The 27330-nt window shown below is 26.3% G+C and overlaps 2 protein-coding genes across 2 annotated transcripts; both read right to left on the reverse strand.

The window, feature by feature from the left end:
- Positions 1-1812: 1812 nt before the first annotated feature.
- LOC136080607 (UPF0538 protein C2orf76 homolog) lies at positions 1813-2501 on the reverse strand. Its single transcript, XM_065797469.1, has one exon. The coding sequence runs from the start codon at positions 2435-2437 to the stop codon at positions 2057-2059; it is 381 nt and encodes a 126-aa protein (XP_065653541.1). The 5' UTR covers positions 2438-2501; the 3' UTR covers positions 1813-2056.
- A 250-nt stretch (positions 2502-2751) lies between these two features.
- Positions 2752-26486, reverse strand: LOC136071882 (nucleolar protein 56-like). The gene is made up of 10 exons (XM_065797468.1): positions 26246-26486; positions 25310-25510; positions 22421-22586; positions 21997-22184; positions 19845-19996; positions 14258-14358; positions 10700-10848; positions 10398-10594; positions 3291-3395; positions 2752-3048 (listed from the first exon to the last, which is right to left on the reverse strand). Exons 1-10 carry the CDS (start codon positions 26448-26450, stop codon positions 2953-2955), a joined length of 1560 nt encoding a protein of 519 aa, XP_065653540.1. The 5' UTR covers positions 26451-26486; the 3' UTR covers positions 2752-2952.
- Positions 26487-27330: the final 844 nt, after the last annotated feature.

Here is a 27330-nt window from a genome sequence, read left to right on the forward strand (position 1 = left end):
TGGGGTCAGCACTCTACTTAAGAATATTTTATGTATATACTGGATATTTGGTACAATATCTTTCATATTTTAAATTTAATATATATTATAGTTTTATATTAATTCGATAGTTTATCTCTATTTTATGCTATTAAGCAATTTTATCTTTTTTAAAAACTCTTAATAAAAATTGCTCCTAACAAAAAAAGCTAACAAATCTCCTATTATTTATTTGAGCGTGTTCTATAAAAAAAAAATACACATACAATTATACACATATATTTTTATGGTCAAATATGTTATAAAATTTCTTGGTTTTATTAAAAAATCCTTGTGTGAATTTTTTCCCAATTTTAATTCAACTAATTTAGACACGAATCTATGATCCATGTCTAAACTATTTTGATAGATCCTATTGCTCTAGAACAAATTGTATATGACATAAAAGCTTTTCTTTTAAACAATATTTTTAAGTAAAGTTGTTAAGTAGCTGTAATTGTCTATTCAAAGCTCTATCATTCTGATTTGCTTGAGGCTAGATTTTCATCAGCTTGTTTTTCTTCGCGTTCTTCAAAATCATTACCGTTGTCTTCATGTCGAATACACAAGTTATGGATAACAAACCCACACGATAAGCTTAGAGGCATCTTCGACCTTATGCAAACGAATTCCTGTTTTCAAAGCATAAAATCTGTTTTTGACAATTCCAAAACATGGCTCAATTATATTTCAAGTTTTTCTCTGTGCTATGTTGAAACGTTTTTGAGCTCCGTCTGGATCACCAGGAAAAGGTGGAACTAACCATATTCGACATGGGTACGCAGAGTCAGCCAAAATTACAGCTCTCCAATTTCAAACTTGTTCCATAGGTTACAATTTCTTAGAACCTAGTAGTAGTAAAATTACAATATTTAAAGTTAGTCTTAGTTACATTATAATTAGCAATAATAGTTCGAATAGTATGTTCAAATATGAATATACCGAAGAATGCCACGTACTAGTTGAATAGCCAGCATTAGTGCACTAACAGTTGTAAAATATAATTTAGTTTAAGACTTAGATGTACATCATGTCACCTTATAGGGCTGATGGTCGATGCATAAAATATGAATGTGTCGGGTCCACATACAGCCATTGCATTTATGCTATGGACATGATGGCGATTAATTAGAGAATATTCATCTGCTTGAGGAGGGTTAGAAAGGAATATTAGACCCATCCAGGACACCACATACGCGAATCGGTGGCGAAGCTCATTTTCTGCAACTTCCAAAATCTAAGTCTTCATCCGAAAAAATTAAATCCATGTTCCTATTTTAATTTTACAGTTTTTTTAAACACCAAATAGTAGAATGTAAAAATATTTATAAAAATAGAATAGACAGCACAGCCTACTTAATAACTAATAAAATTTATTAAGTAGGCCTACTTGATAAAAATTAAATAAAAATTGTTATCAATGACGAATTACGGATAAAAAAAAGTGCGTGAATTTTAGTGACGTATACGTTTTATGCTTTACAGCAATGACCGAAATAAATACAAACAGCGATAAATTATTCTAGTTAACGCATTTTTTAACGTAAAAATAATTTACTTAAAAAATCGCGTTTTTACAAAAGATTTTTTATCTCGAAATCTTCAAATTGTTTATAGCATTGGCTACAGAACAGTATAATAAAGTTGAACTTTCGAAAAATCAACTTAGTTATTTATCACTTTTTTTCTTCTAAACTTTTAAATAATAATTTTTAAATTTAAGAAAAGTGACGCCACCTAGCAGTTTGTTTGGTAACATAAGTTGAGTTAGTAAAGACAAGATGTCGAAATATAAAAAAGTAACATTCTTTAACATATATTGATAATTACAAATACGCAACATGTCCGAAGCAAATGTTTTGAAAATTTTAAAAGTTTACAATATTTTATTAAATTAAAAAAAATTATTTGATTAAATGAAAAATATACTGCATAAATATAGATAAAATATTATATACATATACAAACACGCCATTATAGGTGCGCCTTAAAATATTTCATTGTAGCATGGAAGAGGATGAGAATAAAAATAATCTAGTCACCATACCAACTGTGGATTGGAAGAATACTTTTTATAGTCATCAAAACGAAAAAACGATAGAACAGTTTCATTGACAACTCCCATATCCGAAAGCGACTTTTCGTCTTGAAGAATTAATTCTTCGTCATTTTCTCTATTAATAACTGGATCGTTTGATTTCATTCCAAAGGGCTGATGTTCAATTTTCATCTTATTATACTCGAACTTTCGAAACGGTGGAGGTACATCCGTTCGCAATGCTACGTCTTTAAGCACAAAATCAATAAAGCTTTTGCATGTCATAGATGTATCAACCTGATGATAAACAATATTTCGAATGTTACGATGTTCGAAGGATCGTATCAATCGAACTGTAACAACGCACCCATTCTGTTCCATTTCACTAAGATCTCATTAATAATACCTACTACAGATAAAACTATATAATTAACCACTATTTTTTTAAACTTATAGGAGCACACCACTAGAGATAATTTAAATAAAAAATCTTAAAACAAATTTTGAAGTTTTCATAGGCAGATAAAATAGAATACGGAAAGAAATTAAATAATGCCATTACAAAAATAAAAACTAATAAAGTAACTTCTTTTCAACACCTTTATCTTTTCTACTAATCCCCGTGGAATAATATAGATTTATATATTTAGATCATAAAACTATAATTATGGAGTAATGTATTACTAAATAAAAAATTTATCAATATGAATATATTTAAAAATAATAAACATTGTCTTCGATTTAAAAAAAAACCGCTTTTAGAGATGTGTCATAATAGAAGATGCATTAAAAACGTCAAACTCGTCTATAAAGGTTTCAAATTCAATCCAGAAGATAGTTAAAACTGATTTCTTTTTTACAAAAATTTTTAAACTAAAATAACGAAAAATTTATCGCTATTCTTCTGATTGCTTAGCCTTCTTCTTCTTCTTTTTTTTCTTTGAAACTGTTTCATCTTCTTGCAACGCGATTTCTTCATCTTCAACTTTAACCTAAAAAAAAAATTACACATAAAAAAAACAACCTCGTTGTTTAGCGCACATAAAAGGTTTATTATGTTTTGTAGTGCCATACTGTAAACAAAATCTACGCGTATGGCGTTAATTTCTGGCTGTTTTATAGTATTTTATATATTTAACTTTAAATTATCAATGTCTGGCTGTTTTATTGTATAACTATATTTAACTTTAAATTAACAGTATTAATAAAAAAAACAATTCAGTAATTTAAAAACCTTTTTTTTCTTGTGGTGAGAACTCTCCTCAATCACGTCATCATTGTTCTCCAACTTGCGTTTTAAATTCTTTTTTTTTGGTTCTACATTTTCTTTTTCAATATTCTGTAATTTAAATAAGCTTAAGTGTATAATAAAGTTATTACATACATAAAAAAACAGATTTAAAAAAAATTAATTACATAATAAAATGGTTACTTGTGTTTTCTACAAAAGCATAATTTTAATTAAGACTTCCAGGAAGAAAAACAAAAACAAAAAAAATCAAAACACTATGGCGAAATAACACACACACATACACGGGATATTACTGTAAGATCGAAATAATATAATGGTGCTGCTAATAGTTTTAACGAATGCAGTGGTAGTCCTATTGCTTTAAGCAGACACACAAATATATATATATATATATATATATCTTTTCTTTCAAATAAAACATAGAAATAGTGCGGTTTACTTTTAGTTTAGGCCTTGTTAAGAAGCGTTATGAAGCTCGTATTTTACGTGGCAATTTGCGAACGCTTTAAGCAGTTTTATGTAAAGCAAAAAAAAAAAATTTATTTTGGAATGGAATATTTTATTTTTAAAATAAATTATCTTTTAATATCGTTTAAGTGATGTAAATTCAGAAAATATTAAGTTGTAAAAAAAGCATTTAACCGCTGTGTTTTTTTTGTTTAAGAAAATGATTTTTATAACTAAAAAAAAAAAAAAAAAAAAAGATTTTGAATTAAATGTGATTTTATAAATTGAAAATAAGTTTTGAAAGAATGGAAAATAATTTCGCAATATTTTATTAAAGAAATTTTTTCTTGCTAACTTTTATACTTGCTAAATTTAGAACGTAAATCATAAATCTCTTCACCGTAGATTTAAAGGGAGACGTGTTTTTGTTTAAAAGAATTCTTCCACAAATGTATTTATAATTTTTTGTTTCTTGTTAAATTTCGTGTAATTTATTCGACGTAATTTATTCAAAACATAAACTTTGTTTACAAATGTCTTATAGGTAACTAAAATCTATCTATATATACTGTTTATAATTTTTATTAAAAATATTACATTAAATACGTAAAAAAAAAAAAAAAAAATTGTTTAAAGAAATGAATATTTAATCTTTTTCAAATACCAAATTTAGATTTTATTATTAGTATTTGTTATATTAGTTTAAATGATTTTAACCCTTTAACAGTCCATGCCGTATTATTACGCAAACTAAAAGTGGTTTCTCAATGTCCATGCCGTAATATTACGGTTTTGCATTTCCTCATATTTCCTTCTTATTCATCAGTAATACATCAGTAATACGTCTATCTGTCACAAAATTTATTACTACATATTTACATAAATTTTGTTTCAATAATTTACTTTTACACTTGTTTAATTTTAAATATGACAGAAAAGAAAGTTCTTTCAGTGCATAAATCATTATCAAAAAGTGAATATTCACGAAAATATAGAAAATTATATATGAGGAATCATTAGTGAAAAGATTAACTTGATGAATGATTTTTGAAAACGATAAGGAAAGATTAATGCTCAGAGTAGGTGTGCGGTATGCAATAAACACAATATTCGAAAAGATTCGCAGCTCCATGCTTTTCGAATTATCATACAAAAATGAATATTAGTGAATACATATTTAAAATTTTGTGTATATATATATAGTATGATTTTATATTCTTAAACTCAAATGATAATATTTTGTAGTATTTAATGTTGAAAGTATTAAAAAACTTTTTCTAACCTATTAATAACAAAAACACGACGTTTTTAAAAACACAAGGCATTTAGAGACCACTTCAAAAAAGAAAAAAGAAGCTGGACTAATAGCGACCGTAATTAAAAAAAACACGGGACTGTTAAAGGGTTAACGCGGTTTAAAATTAAATTTAATTATAACGCGGTACTTCAGATACGCTAATTTTAACTTTTAACAATGTTACTCAAAGCTGTTAAAGCTACATTTATAAGCGTTGAGCGTTTTCCTTACGAAATAATATCTCATAAAAAAGCCTGATTAAGGCTGTACATAGGCCGTATGCAGGTCTATCTGTTTGCAGGTCTAAACATGCAGGTCTAAACATAGGCCGTATGCAGGTCTATCTGTTTCTTTCATCCCGTTGCATAATTTCAGGGTCTATGTTCTATGGATGTAAACTTGCGTGTTAACATTTAGTGAAACGAAAACATAAATATTTACAATATGAAACACCATTTTTTGCTTACAATAAGCATTTTTCTATTCCTACCTTTCATTCAGGCGTGTTGTATTCGATATTAATTGATTTTTGACATTTTGAAAAACGTAAATTACAGCCTTTTAATAAAACAAGAAATGTAATAGCGTTACGCAAAATATTAAAATAAAAAAAGAAAGACAAAGATTGCTAAACACAAAAGCAAATAGCGAAGTGTAAAATTTATTCGATTTATTTTAAAGATGATGTAAAACACGACGATTTTGTCAAATTTTATACAGTTTCGTTTAAAGTATTTCAGAATTTCGCTAAGCGTAAAGAGATTAAAATTGTAACAGAACAGTATTTGTTAAATGTTATTGTCATATAAGCAACAGTATTTATTAAATGTTATTATCAACAACAACTTCTAGATACAGTACAACACCGACGACAACTTGCAGTTGTTTCACATTTAATTCAGACCAGGTTTTAGTCATCATCATTTTTGTTATCAAAGATTTTCAAATAAAATTATTTTAGAAAAGAATTTTAAAAGAGTTAAAAAAACAAAAATAAACATCAAAAACAGCAACTATTTTAGCTTTAGTAGATTTTAATAAACTTTTTAATTTAAAAAAAAGTAAATGATTTTCATCTGTCGAATTTAATAAAGAAATATCAAAGTTTGATAATTTACTACGAAGAAAATTCTACGAAGAAAAGTCGTCTGTAAGAAAGCATAACTAAAATACTATAATCCAGTTATGATTTTTTTTTTGTCTTTTATTAACATTTTTGAAGTGATTTACTCTAGAGAAATGATTTTGTTAAAAGAGTAAACTCTTATACGAATTAAGTGTAGTTTTTTATTGTACGATTAAAACATATACTTTTTTAATAATATATTTTATTTATAAAGGTTTGTAGAATTATCCAAAATCCAAAAATTAACTCAATCATTAACTTACAATGTTGCAAAGTTGTGACTTGCAGCTGAATATGAAAGTGAAAAATTTTCTATTGAAAATATGTAGCAATGAACAATGTTTTTTTAAAGATTGTTCTGCTATTAAAGTTTGTTATCATTCACGTTGCTGCAAAAAATGTGTTAAAGGTGTGTTCAAAATGACATAGTTAAAAAACCTTCTAATCTATAAAGATTCATACAATGTATTCTGTAGCAAAATAGCAAATATAGAAAGTGAATTATTTACTGTCACAATTGCACCAGATATTTATACCTGATATACTCGCAACCATAAATCATCATAAGTCAATTTTGTTTCTGAATGATTATTCTTTGCAGAGCATAAAATTTGCATAAAATAATAAAAGGTCAACAGAAAGCAATGTTTTGGTTATTATATATATAACTGAGATAAAAAAAAATAAAAAAACTGAGATAAAACTGCCATGCATATGATGAAAGGAATACGTTCAACGTTTGTTTTACCTTTATAACTAAAGTTGTAAAGGTAAAAAAAACATTGCAAAATAAATTAATGTTCTTGTCATAAAGAAAGTTCACGATGCTCAGATTTTTGAACAAGTGCAAAAATAAGAAAAAGAAGGGGGAGGGGGGAAACATGTAGAATGGAATAGCTTTCTCTCTTATAACTAACTCTAGCGATTTAGTATTTGTACAGATAGGTGATTAAAAACAAAAAAGTATATTTTTATATCATTTTTCTAAAAAATTCTTGTCTGTGCAAAATACCGCCTCCCTTACTTTATCCCTCATGTTTCCCCAACAAATATTTAGCCATATCATGAATTTAAAGTTGTAAACATATTATTTTTACAACAAAATAGTTATATTTTATAGTTTCGTTGCACATATTTGGTGTCTAACTATTAATTGTATAGTTTACTATAAGATTAGAAGTTAGACACCAAGTATGTGCAACAAAACTTAATTTCCAGCCACATTTAGAGATGCATATGACCTAACAGACATAGTGTCCCATTATTTGCTAACCAAAGTATAACTATATTTTTCTATTTCTGAAAAACAGTTAATTTTTAAAACATGGTTTAGAATTTTTAAAGAAATTTTTATTGTATGCGGTATTGGTGATATTTTTAAAAATATATATTGCTTAAAAAAAAGATACAATACTTGAAACAAGAAAAAAAGAAAGACAATTCTTCACTCTAGTGTTTGTGTATACTTTCATACTTTGTTTGTTCAACGGAACTGATGGAATGGTGATGAAAAATATATTTAAAAGATATCTTATATTAATGAGTTAAAATATATTTATTAAAAAATTTAACAATGACGTTTAATTTTAACTTATCCATATCGTATCCATTAATCCCAAAATATAACAAATAAAAAATGAATGAAGTTCAAAAGATAAATTTATATGATAACTAGAAAACATATTTGTCTTTTCAAGCATGAGAAATAACACCAAAAGACCCGTTGACAACTTGTACTAACTTTTACCAGTACTCAGACAAATGTTAAATGACAAACTTTTACCAGTACTCATGACAAATGACACAGCAATCTTAGCAATACTTGAAGTAGACTAAAAAGTTAAAAGAGCAAAAGTACAAGTTAATGTCAGGATAAAGTTTTTTATTTACCTATATTTTAATTATTAACATTATCTAATATACTTTATGTATATATACATAAAGCAACAATAATTTTTCCAAATTATTGTATAGCTGCTATTTTTAATTTTAAATATTTTTTTCCACAAGAAAAACTCTTTGGGCATATGGACTACAAGAAAAACTCTTTAAAAAATGCTTTATTATCACCACAAGAAATTGATGCAAAAAGGTAGCCTGACACTAACATCTATTATTCTTACATTACTAAAATCTCATATTAAATTTCATAAGATAGGTTCTAGTTGATTTTGGGAAATCTTTAATAATGTCATTAACAAGGACAAGTCCAAATCACTCTCGCTTTTATTGCAAAAGTTATTTCTTACTTAAGCTCTTCTACAGCTTGTGGTATTTAAAACATTACACACACACACACACACATATATAAGATAGAGCATTAACTTTAATTAATAAAAATATATTTTATGATTTTATCAACATTCATTTCAGCCTCTGCAAGTGGGCCGGATATTAGACTTTGCATTAAGATATATTTACTTTTATTATAAATTTTAGTTAAATTCTAAAATTCTTAAATGCTAATTCTAAAAATTATTAAATAAACTTTTTAAAACTTTAAAAAACTTTAACTTTTCAATTTCAAATCCTGTAACTTCTTAAAATCGTGGAACTGAATAATCAACTTCTCTGGTGGAATAAATTTTTAAAAAAATCCAAGCAACAAACTTTAAAAATAAAAATGCGCAATTACTTCAGAAAAAATGAAAATTTATCACTGGAGTTGAAACTCTATTATTGATATTATTATATGTCCACGACGTTTTGAATTAATCTGTATATTATTAATCATCTTTATATATAATAATGTATTTTTTATATTTTATCTGTTGGCCGCACATTCTGGATGAATAATATAACATTTTTATTATTATAAAGTTTACCGAGTTTTAAAGGTACTGTTCAAATAATCAACAGGCACTCTTTATTCGTCACTATTTTAATTTTAACTTACCTGTTTGTAAACATTATATCCTGGAGCACCATCAAACCAGCCATCTAAACGTCAGTTTAGTTAATTCCTTAGCATTGTGATTAGCACAGTGGTTTGTATACTACATAGCTTTTTAAGAGTGTGATTTAGTAGATCTTTTAGCGGTATTTGTAATGAATAGCCACTTATTTGTATGTTTTTGGGATAGCACTTAGCTTTTGAAGATCTTATACCATTATATAAAGGATATGTGGCAGCCGATTTTTCAGCATTTCTTAGAGGCTGGTATGCTGATTTTGATATATCACCATTAATAACTAATGCTAAAGCTTTATTAGGTGAATTTATCTACACAGGTAAATGGGGATTTTATTTTAAATTTAAGAAATTTTTGTGCCAGTTTTGTACTTGAACGCACTCCTTAGTTTCAATTTTGTTGCATGAAGTAATTTATGGCTAAATAAAATATTAATAACATTAAGCTTATTCTTTTTATTCTGTTTTTTCAAAAGAGCAACATGGTTTCCCAACTTCATTAACTGATGATGTAGCATTTAATGTACCGTAGGTGTATTGAAAATCTTGAGCTAGCCAATTTTCATTACTTCTCTCAAAATGAGTATTTTCATTGTTTGCACCTATCAACATTTTACATTGTAATTTTATAAAGTTTTTCACTTAGAATCCCCTAGTTTAATACCTGTAGAAACTAGAACAGTTAATTTTGATGAAAAGAATGGTTTATCATTAGGATCTAGTTTATTTTGTCGTATAAGTTCATAAATATCACCAATTTTTATATTTTTACTAAACAAAAAAATTGTCAGTGCAATTTAAATTGAATAAAATAACAAAATAACATGTATTTTTGTTTACAAGGAATAAAAGCTGAATTCAAGCAAATCATTAACATACGCTAAGTCATTATTTAAGAATATTAAAGAAACCTAAAAGGGGAAGTTAGAGGCAATGCATATAGTTCAGATAGGTTGTATACATATTACATTTAGTAGTTCAAGTATTAAATATAGGTTTTCATAGGTTCCTAATTACTAATATGTTTTATAATGCAGTTTTGAATATAATAAACATTTATTTTTTAGGTTTTGTCCACTACTTGGTCCACTGTACCCTGTCATAAACTTTACCTCGGCTATGTTTTATCAAACCCCGCCTATGACCCAGTCAAATATCAACACAGGTTGCTTACTAATATTAATTAGTTTGGATCGGCAAAATCATTGAATCTAACATAATCAAGTCTGATCTAAGTCAGAAAAGCATTTAAGCTTGACCTAAGTCTGTATATATTATATTTATAAGTAAAAAACAAACTTTAATTACATCCTTATCTGTATCCTTATTTTTCTTCTTCTTTTTTTTGGACGCCTTCTTAGCAGCTTTTTGTGCTTTAGCAACTTCAGCAAGCACTTCAGCCATAGCATCAGCATTTTTAATTGGCGCTTCACCAGTCTCATAAAACTTTAATCTATCATCTACTTGATCATGCAATTTTTTTCCAAATAAATCCGTTGGGAATTCTGTGTAACAAAAAAATTTTAAACCATTGAACTTATATTGACTCATGAATTTAAACTAATAAGAATTATTAAGTTATAGAAATTAAAGAAGATAAATATAAAAACCTGAAAAGCAATCGATCCTTGAAGCTATAGAGCATTTGTTGGCCAAGTATCGTGATATACGACCTTTATTTTTTGCAGCTGCACGCCCAATAAAAGATGAATGAAATATGAGACCATACTTTGGTGTGTTGCCTTTAGTCTTTAGAGCCCTAAAAACACTAAAACTTTTTAGATACTCTATTTTTATAATGAATGTTGCCATTTTGTTACTAGATGTTCTTCTTATTGATATTGTATTTTACAAAAATATTAGCTTTTAAAGTATTATTTTCATCAATAAAAAATTATTAATATTTAATATTACATACTTGTAATTACTTTGTTTATTATATAATTTTGATTTATATTACTTTGTTTAAACTTAATTCTGATAACATAGTTTTAAAATACTTAAAATAACAATATATAATAGATAAAAAGTATGGATTCAAATATAGGGTTGCTGCTGATGTATACACTGATTGGATTGGCAAATAGTAAGTGCAAAGCACCTGTAATAAATATATATATATATATATATATATATATATATATATATATATATATATATATATATATATATATCTCACTAGAGATACTCAATAGCAACAAAACATGCTATAAAAACAGGTAACAGTTGTGTTAAAGCAACAATTTGTTGTCACTTTAACGCTTCTGAAGCAATTTTAAAGGCTTTCAAATAGCGCATTAAAATTTTACCTACCTTAGCTATCTAATTAAATAATAATAAAAATAATTTTTTTGTGAGATATGGAAAATGCAGTTTTGAGAGTGCTAATTGCATTAAACTGCATGTATGTATACTAAAGCAATATGGTGACAGTTTATATTTTTAAGTGGTTTTGTTTGTATTATTATTACAACATTTTATTTAACTTGCTTTGTCTTTTTTTTTTTTTTGGTGTCTGCGCAAAACAAACACGAGGTCAGCGGTAATAATTAATTAAAAAAAAAAAGAATTAAAACAAACAATGCAAAACATACTTTGGTTTAGCGTAAATAAAAAAAAATGTTAAGAAAAGTAATTAAAACAAACAATGAACAAACTTTTAGCGTTTAAGTTTAATGTAAATAAACTTTTTTAGCAGACTAAATTTTTAGCAGAAAAAAAAGTAAATAAAAAATATTTTAAAAACATTTTAAATACAAACTTTTGAAAATGTACTAAAAAGTAAAAAATAAACTATTTCATGGGACCCAAGGACTTTATGTACGTACATAACCTGAAATATCCATTTAAGTCAATGACTGAAAATGTTGGGCGCCAATATGAATGAGTTGTTCTTAATTGTCCAACATTTTCAGTCATTGACTTTAAGGGATACTTAAGGTTGTATATGCACAAAAAGTCCTTGGGTCCCATTAAATAGTTTATTTTTTACTTTTTAGTTTATTTTTAAAATGTTGTTTTTAAAAAGTTTTTTTTAATTATATATACTTTTTTATGATTAAAAGCATAATTTAGGAGTTATTTAGCATGCAGTGTGTTTATAAAATGTGCAACTAAAAAATACAGATTATTCTTCCACTAAAACTCTTTTTTTCTAAACGCAAAAAACAGAGCTTTATTTTATACTACATTATTTTTAAGGCTTGTCTTATTAACATTCATTTTGCTAACATCTGTTAAGGTTTTCCTTCACAGTTGCAGAATTTCCACAATGTTGTTTAACATTGAGGTAGAATTAAAAAAAGAAAAAATGTTAAGGTTTTTCCCTGTGGATAACTTTAATTTCACTTGAATATGTTTAAAGAAGTAATTATAAAATGAGTGAAGTCGTTATAGCGCAATAAAGTTCTTTTTTTGCACTATAATGATTTACTATAACTTAATTTAACAAATTAGTATCTATGTTCTTTTAAATGCTATTAAAGAAATTTATAAAGGTAATTTATTTAAAAGTAGTTTTATGTTTTTTAACTATTATTTTTTATTTCATAGATAAGTTTTTTTCGGGAATTTCCAGAAATCTAGGAATTCACTTAAAATTCTTTGAACTTTTTCGAAAATTTCTGATTGCATTTTGATATCAATTTGTGAAAAAATTATTAATATTTTCGAAAATTGAGAGTAAAAAATTCTTTATGGAAACTTCAAAGGAATTCCAGAAAAAATACATCTGTTATTTATAAATATAGCTGTATATATAAATATAGCTGTAGTTTGCATGAGTGTATATAAACTGTTGTACGCAGTAATAAAAAAAATTATATAAATAATACATGTTTTTTAAAATAAGTTTTATTAAACATTTTCTAACATTGACTAAATAAGATTTATGTGTATGATAGAATATGTGCACCCGATAAGTTTACAAAATAAATGCTGTTAATTATACTTTAAACAATATAAAATTCTGTTAGAAAATTTTTTAACAGAATCTTGATACAGATACAGGTCTTGTTTTAAATAAAAAATGCTTAACCCTTTCAGTCCCTGTGACCCGCTAAGCGGATCATGATATTTTTTGGTAAATATGACCACTCTAAAAACAGCATCTGATCATATAACTAGAGTTAAGAAAAAGTAGAATTGAAAAAAGTTTGGCGGCAAAAAAAAAAAAAAAATTTAGCGGTTAATTTTTCAGACAAACAAAACAAAGCCTCATTTGTGAAATTCTGACATATTTTTTATTTTATAGCTTTTACATTGATGAGAACATTTCACTTACAATTGTTTTACTGTTTTTTGTCTGGGACTGAAAGGGTTAATGCATTAGCTTAACGCGATATTTGACATCATAAAATTCTCTTTATTTATTTATTTTTAAAGACATTAACTTTCTTAAATTACTGCAATAATATTAATTACCCCAAAACGAGTTTAAATGGCTTTTTTATTATTACTATAAAAAAATGTTTATATTTTATTATTATTTTATTAAATAATTAAGCTTAATAGTGCCTTTTTAAAAATGTTTGATATTAACAAATTTCTTTCTTTTCTCCTTCTTTGCATAAATGAATTAAAATATGCTATACTTTTAAAATAATTATTTCTTAAATTTCTAATTATGGCTTTGCAACTATAAATGATTTTTTATTTTAAAAAATTAGTGAGTGAAAAATAAAAAGGATAAGGATATACCTAATATAGCATATATATATATATATATATATATATATATATATATATATATATATATATATATATACATTACAAGGATATATCTAATATAGCATATATATATATACATATACATTTGTCTACATTTTTTACTGACATCTATGCAGTTTTTTTAAAGAAAGAAATAATGAAGAATTAAAAAAGATTGCTGCTAAAATTTAACCCTTAGCTGATATAGCAGCACTCTCCTGCATGTGCTCCTGAGATGTCAGTTGATGTATGTATTGAAACCCTCATATCAAATTATTTCAGCATGATATCACATAACTTAGTTAAGTAAGCTATATGTTTTATATATATATATATATATATATATGTATATATATATATATATATATATATATATATATATATATATATATATATATATATATATATATATATATATATATATCAATGCACATGTACACACACATAATATGCAATCATACCGAAATAAAGCCTTTTCAGCTCCAAGTATTTGAACAGTTGAGGCAGGATATTTTGCTAAATTTGTTAAACTTCCAGCATGTGCAATAAGACGTGCTCCAACCTATAGTAAAACAAAAATAACTTATACTTAGATATAATTTCAAAGAAATTTCAGAATTAATTTGCCATATTTCAATTAGCAACTTAAGAATGTAGACAATAATACCTTGTTCATATGGACAATATATCACATTTAATCTGTTGTTATTTAATAAGTTTAAAATTTTTATGTTCTTTTGAAATTTAAAAGTGTTTTTATTTAAAACACGCAAATGCTGTTAAAGTAAAAAAACATAGAAAAAAAACTTGCTGAAGAAAAAGTAAAACTTAAAAATAAGAGAACATCAGGATGACTAGAGATAAAATACTAGCTAGTAAACAATCAGAAGTTGAAGTCATCTACAGATTTTTTCTTCTTCCTATTCGAGTTGAATGAAATCAAAATAAAGTCAAATAATAATAATAAAAAAAAATGTTATTAAATAGTTTAAACAAATTGCTACAATTTACATTAAAATTGAATGATTTTATTTGATCAAAATAGACACAAAAAATTATAAATCATTATACTCGTTAAATATTGATGTTATGTTTTGTATAATTATAACTATTTTAAATTTTTTTTATTGTAACAATATTAAATCTTATGATTTTACATCATAGTAATAACTTATTTTCAAAAGAACTTTTGCTGCCATATTTAACTTATGATAAAATTACCTACGCTATAAAAAAGGAATTCAGAATACAAGATAATGCACCTTGATTGATTACCTTTAAAAAAGCACACTTATATGCAAAATGATAAGAAAGTTAAATGTTACAAAACAGAGGGGGCTGAGATTTAGCCGTTAATTATGATTAAAAGAATGCAAAACAACATTTTTGTAATATATTTGTAATTATAGCTCTTGCTATTACTGAATTTATATTAACATGATTTTTATAAAAGTCAATTTTTTTTTAATGTTGAGTTTAATTAAGTAATAGGTTACTAAGTAAAAGGTTAGTAGGTAATAGTCAAATTAATCTTTTTGCTTATATTTATAAAATAAACAATAAACATACTTCTTAAAAGATTGTTTAAATAGATGAATTTAGAGCTGAACAGTTGTAAAAATTTTTTTATGGTAATTATTATAAACTCAGCTTTTATAAGAATTACCATAAAAGAACATTATCATAGTACATATAAACATACTTGAAAATAAAAATGAAATGTAATGTTAACAATACTTTTAAATATTTAAATTAGAACAATTGATGTGATTCGTTCACCCTAAATAAAAAGGATAAAAAGAATAACTTTTTATTTGTTAGTTTTATAATCTTATTGCAACTTGCTCTAATTGTAGCAGATAAAGTCATTTTAAGTCATTTATTTAATTAATTTTGTTTTGTACAAAAGTTATCAAAAATTTATTTTAAAAAAATACAAAAATTATATAGAATACAACATGTTGTAACAACATTCAACTGCTGAATCTGATTTTTTCAAAAGTCATCAAGATCAACATTATGATATCCTAAACACATTCTCAACCACTATACTACATTTACTAAGATAAATGATCAAGTTAGCCTCTATACTAAGATTTTTATAATTTGAGAAAAATTTCACAAGCAAATTTTTTAATGTTCTTATTATATAATCATTTCAGAAAAATTGTCTGTTATCACCTGTTGTCTAGAAATTTTGTAATCTTTGAGGTAATAGAAAACTCAAGCAACTTTTTTATTCATAACTCGAGATAATGGTTTGAAAAATAAATCAAAGAAAGAAAAAAAAGAAGAACAAGATAATAAAAAGCAAGAAGATTAATTTGACTATTACTTATCTGTTATTTAGTAACCTGTGACTTAATCAAACTTAACATTAAAAAAGACTTTCATAAAAATCATGTTAATATAAATTCAGAAATCTATATAGGCTTGCTCATTTAATGTGTACATACTTTTAATAAAAGCTGTATTCGTCAATTGATAAAATCAACTATTATATCAAAACAAAACAATTAAACAAAAATGCAACAATTATGCAAAATTTTTGCATAATTGATATTCAAAATTTTGTAACAAAATATGGATTTTCTCAATGTTAATTGGTTCATATACCAAACAACTTTTTTCATATCACGAGTCTTATTTAGATAATACTAAACAAAATAAATAGGATTGTTAAATAAAAAAACAAATAAAAACATTGCACAAAAAGTAAAAAAAAAGAAAGGATATTAAAAAAATATTTCAGGTATAATGATTCCTATTCCATTAGATTTTAGAGGGAGACCTAAAATCCTATCCATAGCTAGTGATTTATAATTTATAACTTATGCTTGTATTGGTTAAACAGCAAAAATATGGAGTAAAATGGGGTGAAATGGAATATTAAAGGATTTTAATTATTTATTTTTAACAGAAAAAAGATTTTTAATTTTTTTTTTATAAGTTTTTAATGAAACTTTATTTGATTTAAAAAAAATTTATTTCATTCTACACTGACATTCAGGGAGAATGAAATACGCAAATACATGTGTAATTAATAATACACTTTATTAAAAAAACAAAAAGCAACCAATAACAATTAAAAAAACAATCAAATAAAATAAACTTTTTTATTCTTGTAATGTTGAGTTTTTTTGAGGTATTAGAGGTTGAGTAGAGTTTCCAGTTGTGCGGCCTTTTTTTAGTGCAATAAAACTCAGCGTCTTTTACATATCGCTTTGGTATGCATGTTTGACATAGCCAAACCTTGCAATTTGAATTTTCACTCTGGCACCATTCCATATTTTGACTTGCTGAAGCTTCAACTAAAACTTTTTGGCACTTTTCGCACCTAAATTGGTTTGCAGCTAATATTTTTGATGGACTTGTTGCTTGGTTTGTTTGCTGCTCGTTATTAGAGCTAAGCTTACGTTTTTAGCTCGCTTTACTTTTTTTGCTCAGCACCTTTCAACCTTTCAAGTATTTCAGGTTTGTTGAGACACTCCCCTTTGAATCTGGGCACGTCTACATTTTTTTTGTGTCAACATGTTGGATACAAAAAATTTGTTGCAAAGCTGCTGCAAGTGATTGGGATGATTGCAATTGTTTTCCAACCTCTTTTTGAATTTCCTTTTGAATAGCCGGAGTTACTACAACATTGAAGGTTGTTTGCAGACAGGGTGACTTTTGAGCTGATGCTAGATGTTGGTGTAGATTTAGAGGACAGTGGCTATAGTAGTGTAGTTCCTGGTGCTAGTATTGGTAATGGTACTATCATAGATTCTGGTTGCTGAGATGATGAAGGCTCAGGTTCAGATGACGGTGTTTCAAACGTATTAGCAATTTGCAACTTTGACTGATTGATTTTATTGATGTGGGGTGGAAACAACCCAGTGACTAGTGAGCTGAAAAAAATTTTTGCAGGTGACTAAAGCATTCTTTTGATAAATTGCTGTACTTTGTCTCTGCATAAAACTGCCAAAGTAATTTGCGCCAAATTTTTTGACATAGCAATAAACACCAACATCTAGTGACTGCAGAATATGCGATGAGTGAGCTGGTAAACAAATTAACAAGATATTGTTTTTGATGCAAATAAGTATGACCCAATAAGTGACGTTGTGTCACTTATTGTGTCATGTCCATATACGACTAAAATATGAATTCCTAAAATTATATAACTATAATTAGATTGATGTAATTTTTTGTGAATGTAAAAATGCCTACAGCTCTGATGCTCAACCTTTGACTCCACCGGTTTATGAAAAGGTTATATCAATCTCTTATTGTTGTACCATTAGTAAACAGATGAGATTGACCTTGGAGTTGCAAATAGTTGATAACTAGTGTGATGATATGATTGTAAGTTCTACCAAAGCCCCAATTGGATAATTTGATGAATGTATCTACCAAAACTGATTCAAGTTGTTTTGAAAATCTTATTCTTGAACCACTGCTAATCGTTTCACCTATGAAAGGAAAGGAAACGCCTGTGAAGAGTTGCTACTGGTATTCTAAACGATTTAACAGATTTGTTAAGTGAAAATTCACCGCTTTGTACTTTAACCACAGCAAGCGCAACTATGCTCTGTATAAGAATCATTTAATAGAAGCAGTCAGCAAAAGTTATTTAAATTCAGAAAAATTTCAGTGAAAAAATTTTTTAAACACAAAAAATCTATAGTTGATTATATATATATATATAGATTAATTGGTCACTTGAGATTAAATAAAAAAAAAGCAGCATTTAAGAAGTGAGCTATCGCTTCACTTATTATTAACGTATTTCATTCAAACCCACAATTCTCCTTTTCCGATTATTACTCATTACTTTTTTTCCTAAATAGCAAATTTAACTTTGAAAAAAAGTTATTTATCAGCATAAAAAGTTATACCCATAAACTTTTCAAGTTTAATGAAATTAACTTCCTAGAGTTTTAAGTTCATTTTTCAAAATAATAAAAAAATCTTATTACGCATACAAAAACTTAAAAATTTATAACAAATTTTTTTATCAAAAATAAATATTTGACATTTTATTTTTGAGCAAAAGCATAAACATTGTCATAACTATTTCATTTTACCCTGTTTTACTCTATATTCAGAAACCAAAACCGCAACCAAATTAATAAAATCTTCAAACCATTTGTTAATAGTTACATAAAGATGGGATCAACATTCAGACGCCTTTGCAGTCTGGCATATTCAGATTAACTACTTAAGAAACTGTTAACCTTAAAGAAAAAACAAAGAAAACACTACATTTAGAAAGCTAGTCACTGCACTTTAACGCATTAGTCACCAAGAGTATTAAGTGTTACTGTTGAAGAATAAACAAAGAGAAGTTGAGTTACTAACACTAGATCTACCAGACAGAATAGCAGATACTGTTGTTAAAGGTATAACAGCTTTTCTCAGTGAATACAATTTATGGAAGAGTATAAAGATGATTGTAGCAGACACTCTGTCTTCTTCATTTAGCCAGCGCTTTTGCGCTTAAGTCTTTTTGCGCTTGCTCACACGCCCGCAAAAACTTTGGTGTGCGTGTGAGCAAACGTGGCGTAAAAAAGCGCTTGCCAAAATAATAAAACCGTTATGTATTAAATTGCAACAAAATTTTTTTGTTCATTTGTACCCCTTTTATAAAAAATGGCTTTTTTCGCTAGTTTTTTTATAAATTATTTTACCTACTATTTATTCAAAGCATACTTTTCGCATATTTTTATTTTAATTTAAATAGCAGGAAAAATGAACTTTTTAAATCATGTAGGGTAACTTGAAAGTGACCATCCTGCCAGCACTTTTTTATGCGCAGGCATTAAATTTTAATAGGAGAAGACTGGACACAACAAATATAAACACTGAAAGAGGGAATGAGATTGTTAGTTAGTTACAAAGACGTTTTACAGGAAAGAAGTTAAAGGTTGTATAACAATGTATAACAAATTAGTTATGCCCCCTTTTAAAACATTGAAAACTATAACTTTATAAACTAATAACCATTTAATCACCATATAAAATTTAAAATATATTAAATAATTAATATTTAGTATAAATACTGACTAGGTCTCCAATTAAAGCTTGAAGATTAGGTGCCACTTGACCCATTTTTGACTGAAGATAACCATGCAATTTATGCCTGTATTCTACTAATCCAATGACACGAGTAGCAAAGCTTTCTATGTTAATTAAATCAATTGGTGATATATCCATTCCTATATTAAAAAACTAAACAATCATAAATATAACCTACACAATAACATAATACATAATGTAAAGACCAATTACAAAACAGTTATTGAAAATATAAAAATGACTGCATACTATCAAAAGCCTGATATCAAACTGCGCTGATTGCAGATTTAAATTCAGTAGCCTCAAAATCCTATGAAAAAATATATTAGGAGCATGTTTGTGGCTTAACCACAAAAATCTGCAATTCTTTTCAGTATCAAGTTTTGTGCCACATTTTGTTTCAGATTACACTAGTTTAAGTAGATTCTACAAAAATTCATTATATATTCTACCCCAGAAGTATGTCATTATTGGCAAAAATGTCACACCAGGTGTTTACGTCAGATTATTTTAATCAATGTTTTTATGACGACTGGGGTTATTTAAGTTTTTGGGAGATTTGGGCTCCAACCCAATTCAGAAGTTGAAAACCTTTTTTTTTTAATGGTAAATATTGTTTTTTTTTTGCAAAAGAATGACTAGATATGGCAAATTTTCTTACGATTGGCTTTGGCACAGGCATACTGCCTCCCAAATTATTTTCCTAGAATAACCCCTGGACAAGTAGTAGCCATCAATTTTTATGATGAGTTTATCTTTCTATTATTCAAGTTTTATTTTGAGCTTAAGAATTAAACTCAACTTCAAACACAAAAGTAATGTTTTTGCGACATAGAAATAAAAATGGCTAAAATTGTTGACTTCGGACAAGTTGATTTTTAAACGTGTAAAGCACATTTTTTATGTAAAAAGCTGTATAAAACAACAATAAAGCAATATCACAAGTTTTGTTTTATGTTAACACAAACTTGATATAGAATTTAAAGTTAAGCAGAAAAAAAATAAGCCGATTATTGAAATAATTAATTCTTTAGTTCTGTTTTTTGTTTTAAATTTTAATATCCAATAAAAAAAAGGTCAATCAATGTTCTATGTCATTGTGTAGGCACTCCTATTTTACTGTGAAAGTACATAGCAAAGCTGACGACACTGTAGAGAGGGGTTATTTGCCATACCCCCCCCCCCCCCACTTTATTTGTAAAGGAGTTTTTTTTCTGCCAGAAATTTCTAGATATAGAGAACTTAAGAAATTGATGATGGTGTCCCTCCACTTCAAAACCCGTGTCCTCGACCCTGATACTTTAAAAAAATATCCAATTGATTTTAAAACCCTCTTATCATGTTTAAAGAAACCCTTTTAGTTACAACAAACCCTCTCAACAAACTCATTTTATTAAATTAAAGTCAAATTTTAAAAATATATATTATTTTTCTTAAATTAAATAAATTATTAATAAAGTGAAAAAAAAATTGTGCCAAAAAAAAAGAAGATTTTTTTAATGCAACAGGAATATTTGTCAAAATCATTTATATATATATAAAAAAAAAAAACACTGAGAATATAAATATATATGAACTCAAGAACCCAATTCATAACTTTTAAACCAGAAACATCTACTTTTTAATCAAAAATATTTTACAGAACAATTTTTTATTACTATTTTAGTAGTTACTGAATATTGAGTGGCAGTCAAAAACTTATCTTGTGAACTGCAAATATTGATTACTAATAAAAATCACAAAATAATGTTTAATAATTATTATTAACCACAGATGCCACAAAATGTAAAATTTTTAAAACCACACACAGAAGATTAATTTATAAAACCACACACAGCAAATTATTAATGAGCATCTGTCCAGCACTTTTGCAGTAAATTACAAAAAATTTACTCCTAGAATTTAAATCCCTCAAAATTTACTTGTTTGGAAAGGTTTTTTTTATTTAAAAATTTTGTGCACTATGCAGATGAACTGCTCAATTGTTATTATTGTAGTTTTGAAAAATATGATCAAAGTAACTTAAAAAATATAATCATCAAGTTTAGCAACTTTTGTAAAATTGCTAGTTTCCAATATGAAATAAAACTACTAGGTTGGTGTATACTATCAACTTTATTTTAAAAATTCAAAAAATTACCCATTGAACTACGAGAAGCATCATAAATAGCCTTTGCTTTGCCCTCATCCATAACGATCTGTTCTAAAGACTCTAATTTATCTTCTGTAAAATCTTTTCTTGATTTGATAAAATGTGCAACTTTAGCATACATTAAATTGTCATTTACTAGTTTAACTAACTCTGGAAAATGATAAGAATACCACTCTCTAAAGTAAACCAATTTATTACCATAATAAAAGTCAAAATATGGCAAATAAATCAATAAATGAAATAAATTGAAAATTTTCTGTTTATAAACACTTTCTAAAGAATTATTATATAACAATAAGAAGATATTATCTAATAACAAAAAAATGGAAATTATGAAATAATAACATTTATGAATTGTTTAACCAATTATAGAAAACAAATTGAGTCAATAAGCAAAACAATAACAACAAACCTAATACGCATTGCAAATGTGTTTATATCTTTATCAAGTTGATCCACTAAAGCAATTGTCTGAATGATCATATTATCTGCTCGATGAACATTAAACTTGACTTTAGCTCTAGAATAACTATGACCAAGACCAAGTTGAGCTTTTCCTGATGTCTCAGCAGTTAATCCTAAATAAATCATAATATTGTATCAGCTTTAGATACAAGACTTGAATAAAGAAACTGTTAATTACATTTATAATATACAAAACATATATATATATATATATATATATATATATATATATATATATATATATATATATATATATATATATATATATATATATATACATATATATATAAATAAAAATAATACAACACAATATAAATATACAACCCTCGGAATTAGGGTCAACATTCCGCAATGCTGACCTAACTGCAGATCTTAAAGTGTTGGAGGTTGGCATAAAATTGGCGACCTTGTTTTTATGTCTTATGGTAAAATTTCATGGTAAGATTTTATGTCTTATGGTAATGTTTTTATGTCTTATGGTAAGACCTTTGTATTAAATTTTTTTGCCGATTTCTAAAAGATTGAGGTTGGCAAATTATTGCCGACCTCAATTTTCCTAATTCTAAGGGTTGTGTGTATATATATATAAAATATATCAAACCTCCTCAGGAGATGAGCACGGTGCATGCCTTATATGTCTATCCATATATTATTTTGTTTTGACAACTTGGCCATGGCACCTTGCACATTTAAGGTTAGCTATAAAGGCCATGCAAGATATCTATGTGGGCAACCCGCGTAGTCCGCAAAGACAGGTTTAGACAGGCTATTTATAGCACTTGCACTCATTTACTCCTGCTGAAGCATGTATGTATCAGGCTTGGTCAGGAAGTGGGTCTTGGTCATTTACTTCTGCTGAAGCATGTATGTATCAGGCTTGGTCAGGAAGTGGGAATAATTGCTATCGATTGCTGACCACAGAAATAATATTTAGTTGCAAAAAACTGGTCAGGTTTTGTAGTTGTTTTGAGAACATTTAAGTTTATGTATGTCCATAAAACAAAAAATTTTTGTTTTATGGACATACACTGAAACAAACATAAACTTAAATGTTCTCAAAACATCTTGATGCGGAAGAATAAAAAGAATATTTAACACTAAAACCCCGCCAAATCTACGAACAAACTAATTCTATTGGTTTAAAAAATACGGTGACTAAGCAAATAAAGAGTTTTCTGTTGAATTGTTTTACAAATTGTATTATTTGAAATTTGTCGATATTTCTAGTATAAATTGTTTTATGAACATATATCAAACAAACTAATACTTAATACTATGGCTCATTTTCGGAGCCATATCTGCAAAGCCATAAATCTTTTAAACTATTATTAAATGTTTACAAAAATAAATGTTTTAAATATATATTTTTTAAATTTTGAAAGTTTATTATGTATTATTGATTTTTATTAGTATATTCCTATTTTTTATTTAAAAAGTATGTATTTGTATGTGAATGTAATTTTGTGTTCCTGTTTTTTATTCTAATGTAATCTTTTGAAGCAATTTTTATGATTTATTTTGTAAACAAAAAGACTTTCAACAATAATTGCATTTTCAATGAAGTTGTTAACAATCAGCAAAGTTAATAAAACTAATTATGAAATAAACATAAAAGATGTTTCTGGTTCCTAAACTCAAACATGCATGCAAAGTAACTCGCCCTATATATAATATATATTATATATATATATATATATATATATATATATATATATATATATATATATATATATATATTTAAAAAGTTATTAAACATAAAGAAAAGTTCTTAAGTTCTTAGATATTGGTTTACTAGTTCTAAATATTTTTGCTTCAGTTGCCATTCTTACAAACTAGTTATACTTAAAGTTACTTTTTTCTGTTTTAAATACTAAATAAAATTAAAAAACCCACTCACTAAACATCATCAGCGATATTGTGAAGCAGTTCCATTTCCTCTTCATAAGGTACTTTTTGATTTCTTTTAATTAATCTAATTTCTACAGTAACTCAATGATTTAATTATTTGATTTGTTCATCTTAGTAAGAACAATTGTTTCAAATATGTTAAAATTTTCACACGAAACATAAAATTGTTATTAAAAAAATTAACTTATTTATAAAATGATTTAGCTTAAATAAAACTAAACCCAGCGTTAGTTTTAATAGAATCTTGTTAGACTTTTTGGGGTCAGGGGCTAATATATTGGAGACCTTTTATGTACCACAACATAAAAATGATTTAAAAAAAGTCTTCTTGACTATTGTGGGGCCCGGGGCTATAGCCCCCTTTAACCCCAACCCTCCTTAATTCACCACTGGATATAAGTCACAAGTATATAAATAAAAATTATATAAAACTCTTTAATAAATAAAAGAACATTTGTTTCCTTATTAAGCAATCGTAAGATGTTACTTTATACAAAAAATGTCGCTTAATTTTATAAAAAAATTATAAAAGAGCGATGGTTCAAAAATATTTGTTCTAATTGTAATTTATTTTGCTTCAAGTTTTTTCCAGTTAAAAGTTTTTTTTTTTTTATAATTGTCTCTCATTGGTTCAATTAATCTTTTTTGCACTTTTTTGTTTGTTTTTTGAAATGTTCTCAAAACAACTAAAAAATCTGGCCACTTTTTCGCAACTAAATATTATTCCCGTGGTCAGTTATCGAGAGCGATCACTCCTGCTTCCCAACCAAGCCTGATGTTTATATAACTTCATTAATAGACAGGATATTTAAAACATGGATATTAATAAAAACATTGAATAAATGAATTTAAAAAATACAACATTAATAGGGATTGATTTATTTGTAAATTTTATCTTAAAAAGTTTCTAAATTGTAAAAAAATTAACCTTGAATGAGTTTATGAAAATGATATCTAACACCACGCAAAATTTCACTAACAGCTGGTCCATACTCGCAAAAAATATTGCAGCTTTCCTGGATGGCTGCGCCAAGTTTGGCATCAGATATACCTAATGCAACTTTACTTTTTTTTTTACCAGTAGGTAAATTATTCTCCAAAAATGTTTTTAGATCTTCATGAACAACACCTGACAAATATTTTTAACATCATAAAGAAAACAGTAATATATCATTAACCAGGTTGACTTGTATTTTATGTACGTAAACTAATTAAGTGAAAATCACAACTCGCATATTGCGTATTAAAAAGTAAATAAAAAGTTCTTTTGTTTTAAAAATATTTTTGAACAAAAGAGTTTGCATAAATTAAGAAATTAATAAAACTTTGTAACATTGTATTAAAAACATGAAATCTAAAGTTTTAGAAGAGTTTATCAAAATAATATTATTTTTACTTTTACGTTTTATTTTTAATGCGCTTTTTTAATTAAAAAATGCCATTACCACAAGCATTTCGTTCTATTGAGACAAGAATTACAATAAAAGAAAAAAAAGTTCTACAAGGCTTTATTTACACGCTATTTACATGAGTTTGTTGGGAGAAATTCAGTCACAAACAAAAATGTAATTTTTTATGATTCAATAAACTTTTCAAATCAGCTTATCATGTTTAAATATATCAAAAAGAAAAGATAAAAGTTTTAAAATATTCTTTAGAAACAGGTTTTTATTATTAGACATATCAAAACATTTTTCTTTTGCTTATCATGATGCTGCATATTTATGCAATAATATTTTGTAAAACACTTATTAGTTTTAATTTTTATTTTTAGTTCCTTTTTCGCTTTTTTTGTTTACATACATAAAATAAGAGTCAACCCTATAATTCTAAAAAAAATAAATTAAAAATTTAAAACATATACCTTCTGATATGCTGTTGATGTTTTCAAGTGCATTAGCAGCAGTTTTGAAAGGTGAAAATGCGACTAACTTTACAATTCTACCGAACCTTTCTAAATCAAGAACAGCTTCTTGAACTTCTGGTAACAATGCACCTACATCTTCTGAAGAAATTACTTTAAAAACAGCATACCCAGCAGCATGTTCAAATAGTACATATAAAACCATACTAAATAGAGAATTTAAGAAATAGTATAAATAGTATAAATACAATTTATTTTCTTTAAACTTATGTCGTTTCATAATATAGCAATTTATACTAACTATATTTAATTGCAAAAAATATTTCCATGTGCAATGTATATATTTTCTTATTTGTTTACACAAAATAAATTAAGCATTAATATAACACTCTAATAACTCTAATTTTTAAAATTTATAATGGTTTTGCATCTATTAGGTTTTTGGTAATAATTAAACAAATTTGAAATTAAAAATCATTAGTTTAGCACATTTATTTCCTAATAACCCCACAAATCCATTTTAAATCTTTGGAACAAAATTTAATATTTCTTGGAATCAACTTTATTAGGTCTATTTATCAGAAGTGTGCAAATTAAAATAGCTCTGCATTAATTCCAAAATTAAAACTAACAAATACTAATACAAAAAAAATTCCAACGAGCTCCAGGGCACAATATTCACGGTCTCTGAAGTATTTACCACGATGCCATATAATACACATGGCGATGGTGAGAAACCCAGCGTTTGTATGTCAAAATAATTCTTTTGATTCTTGGACGATATTTATTTTTAAATTACTTTAAATATGATTTTTGTTATAAAATATTTTTATACTAATTTTTATTTTTAAAAAAACTTGTAAACTAAGTTTTACAAAATTTCCTTTTAAATTACGAAATAATTTTTGAAATAAATTTTAAGTCTTTAATTTTTCTGATTTCGTCGATTAAAATAAATAAATACTCGTTTTAGAAACAAACAAACTTAGTGCGGAACGGCTTTTACACAGTTATTTAAAAAACGTAGGTAATTTATTGTAATTAATGTAATTATTAATAATATATTAGCATTTTTTAAACTAAAT

The sequence above is a fragment of the Hydra vulgaris genome, chromosome 05, assembly GCF_038396675.1.
Source record: "Hydra vulgaris chromosome 05, alternate assembly HydraT2T_AEP".
In the NCBI taxonomy this organism is placed as follows: domain Eukaryota; kingdom Metazoa; phylum Cnidaria; class Hydrozoa; order Anthoathecata; family Hydridae; genus Hydra; species Hydra vulgaris.

What these genes read in the sequence shown, in the direction of transcription:
- LOC136080607 (XM_065797469.1), bottom strand. Translation starts at nt 2,437, where the DNA reads ATGGAACAGAATGGGTGCGTTGTTACAGTTCGATTGATACGATCCTTC.
- LOC136071882 (XM_065797468.1), bottom strand. Translation starts at nt 26,450, where the DNA reads ATGGTTTTATATGTACTATTTGAACATGCTGCTGGGTATGCTGTTTTT. An exon ending in CATCAACAGCATATCAGAAG is followed by an intron (nt 25,511 to 26,245) that starts GTATATGTTTTA and finishes AATATTTGTCAG; the next exon opens with GTGTTGTTCATGAAGATCTA. An exon ending in ACATTTGCAATGCGTATTAG is followed by an intron (nt 22,185 to 22,420) that starts GTTTGTTGTTAT and finishes GGTTTACTTTAG; the next exon opens with AGAGTGGTATTCTTATCATT.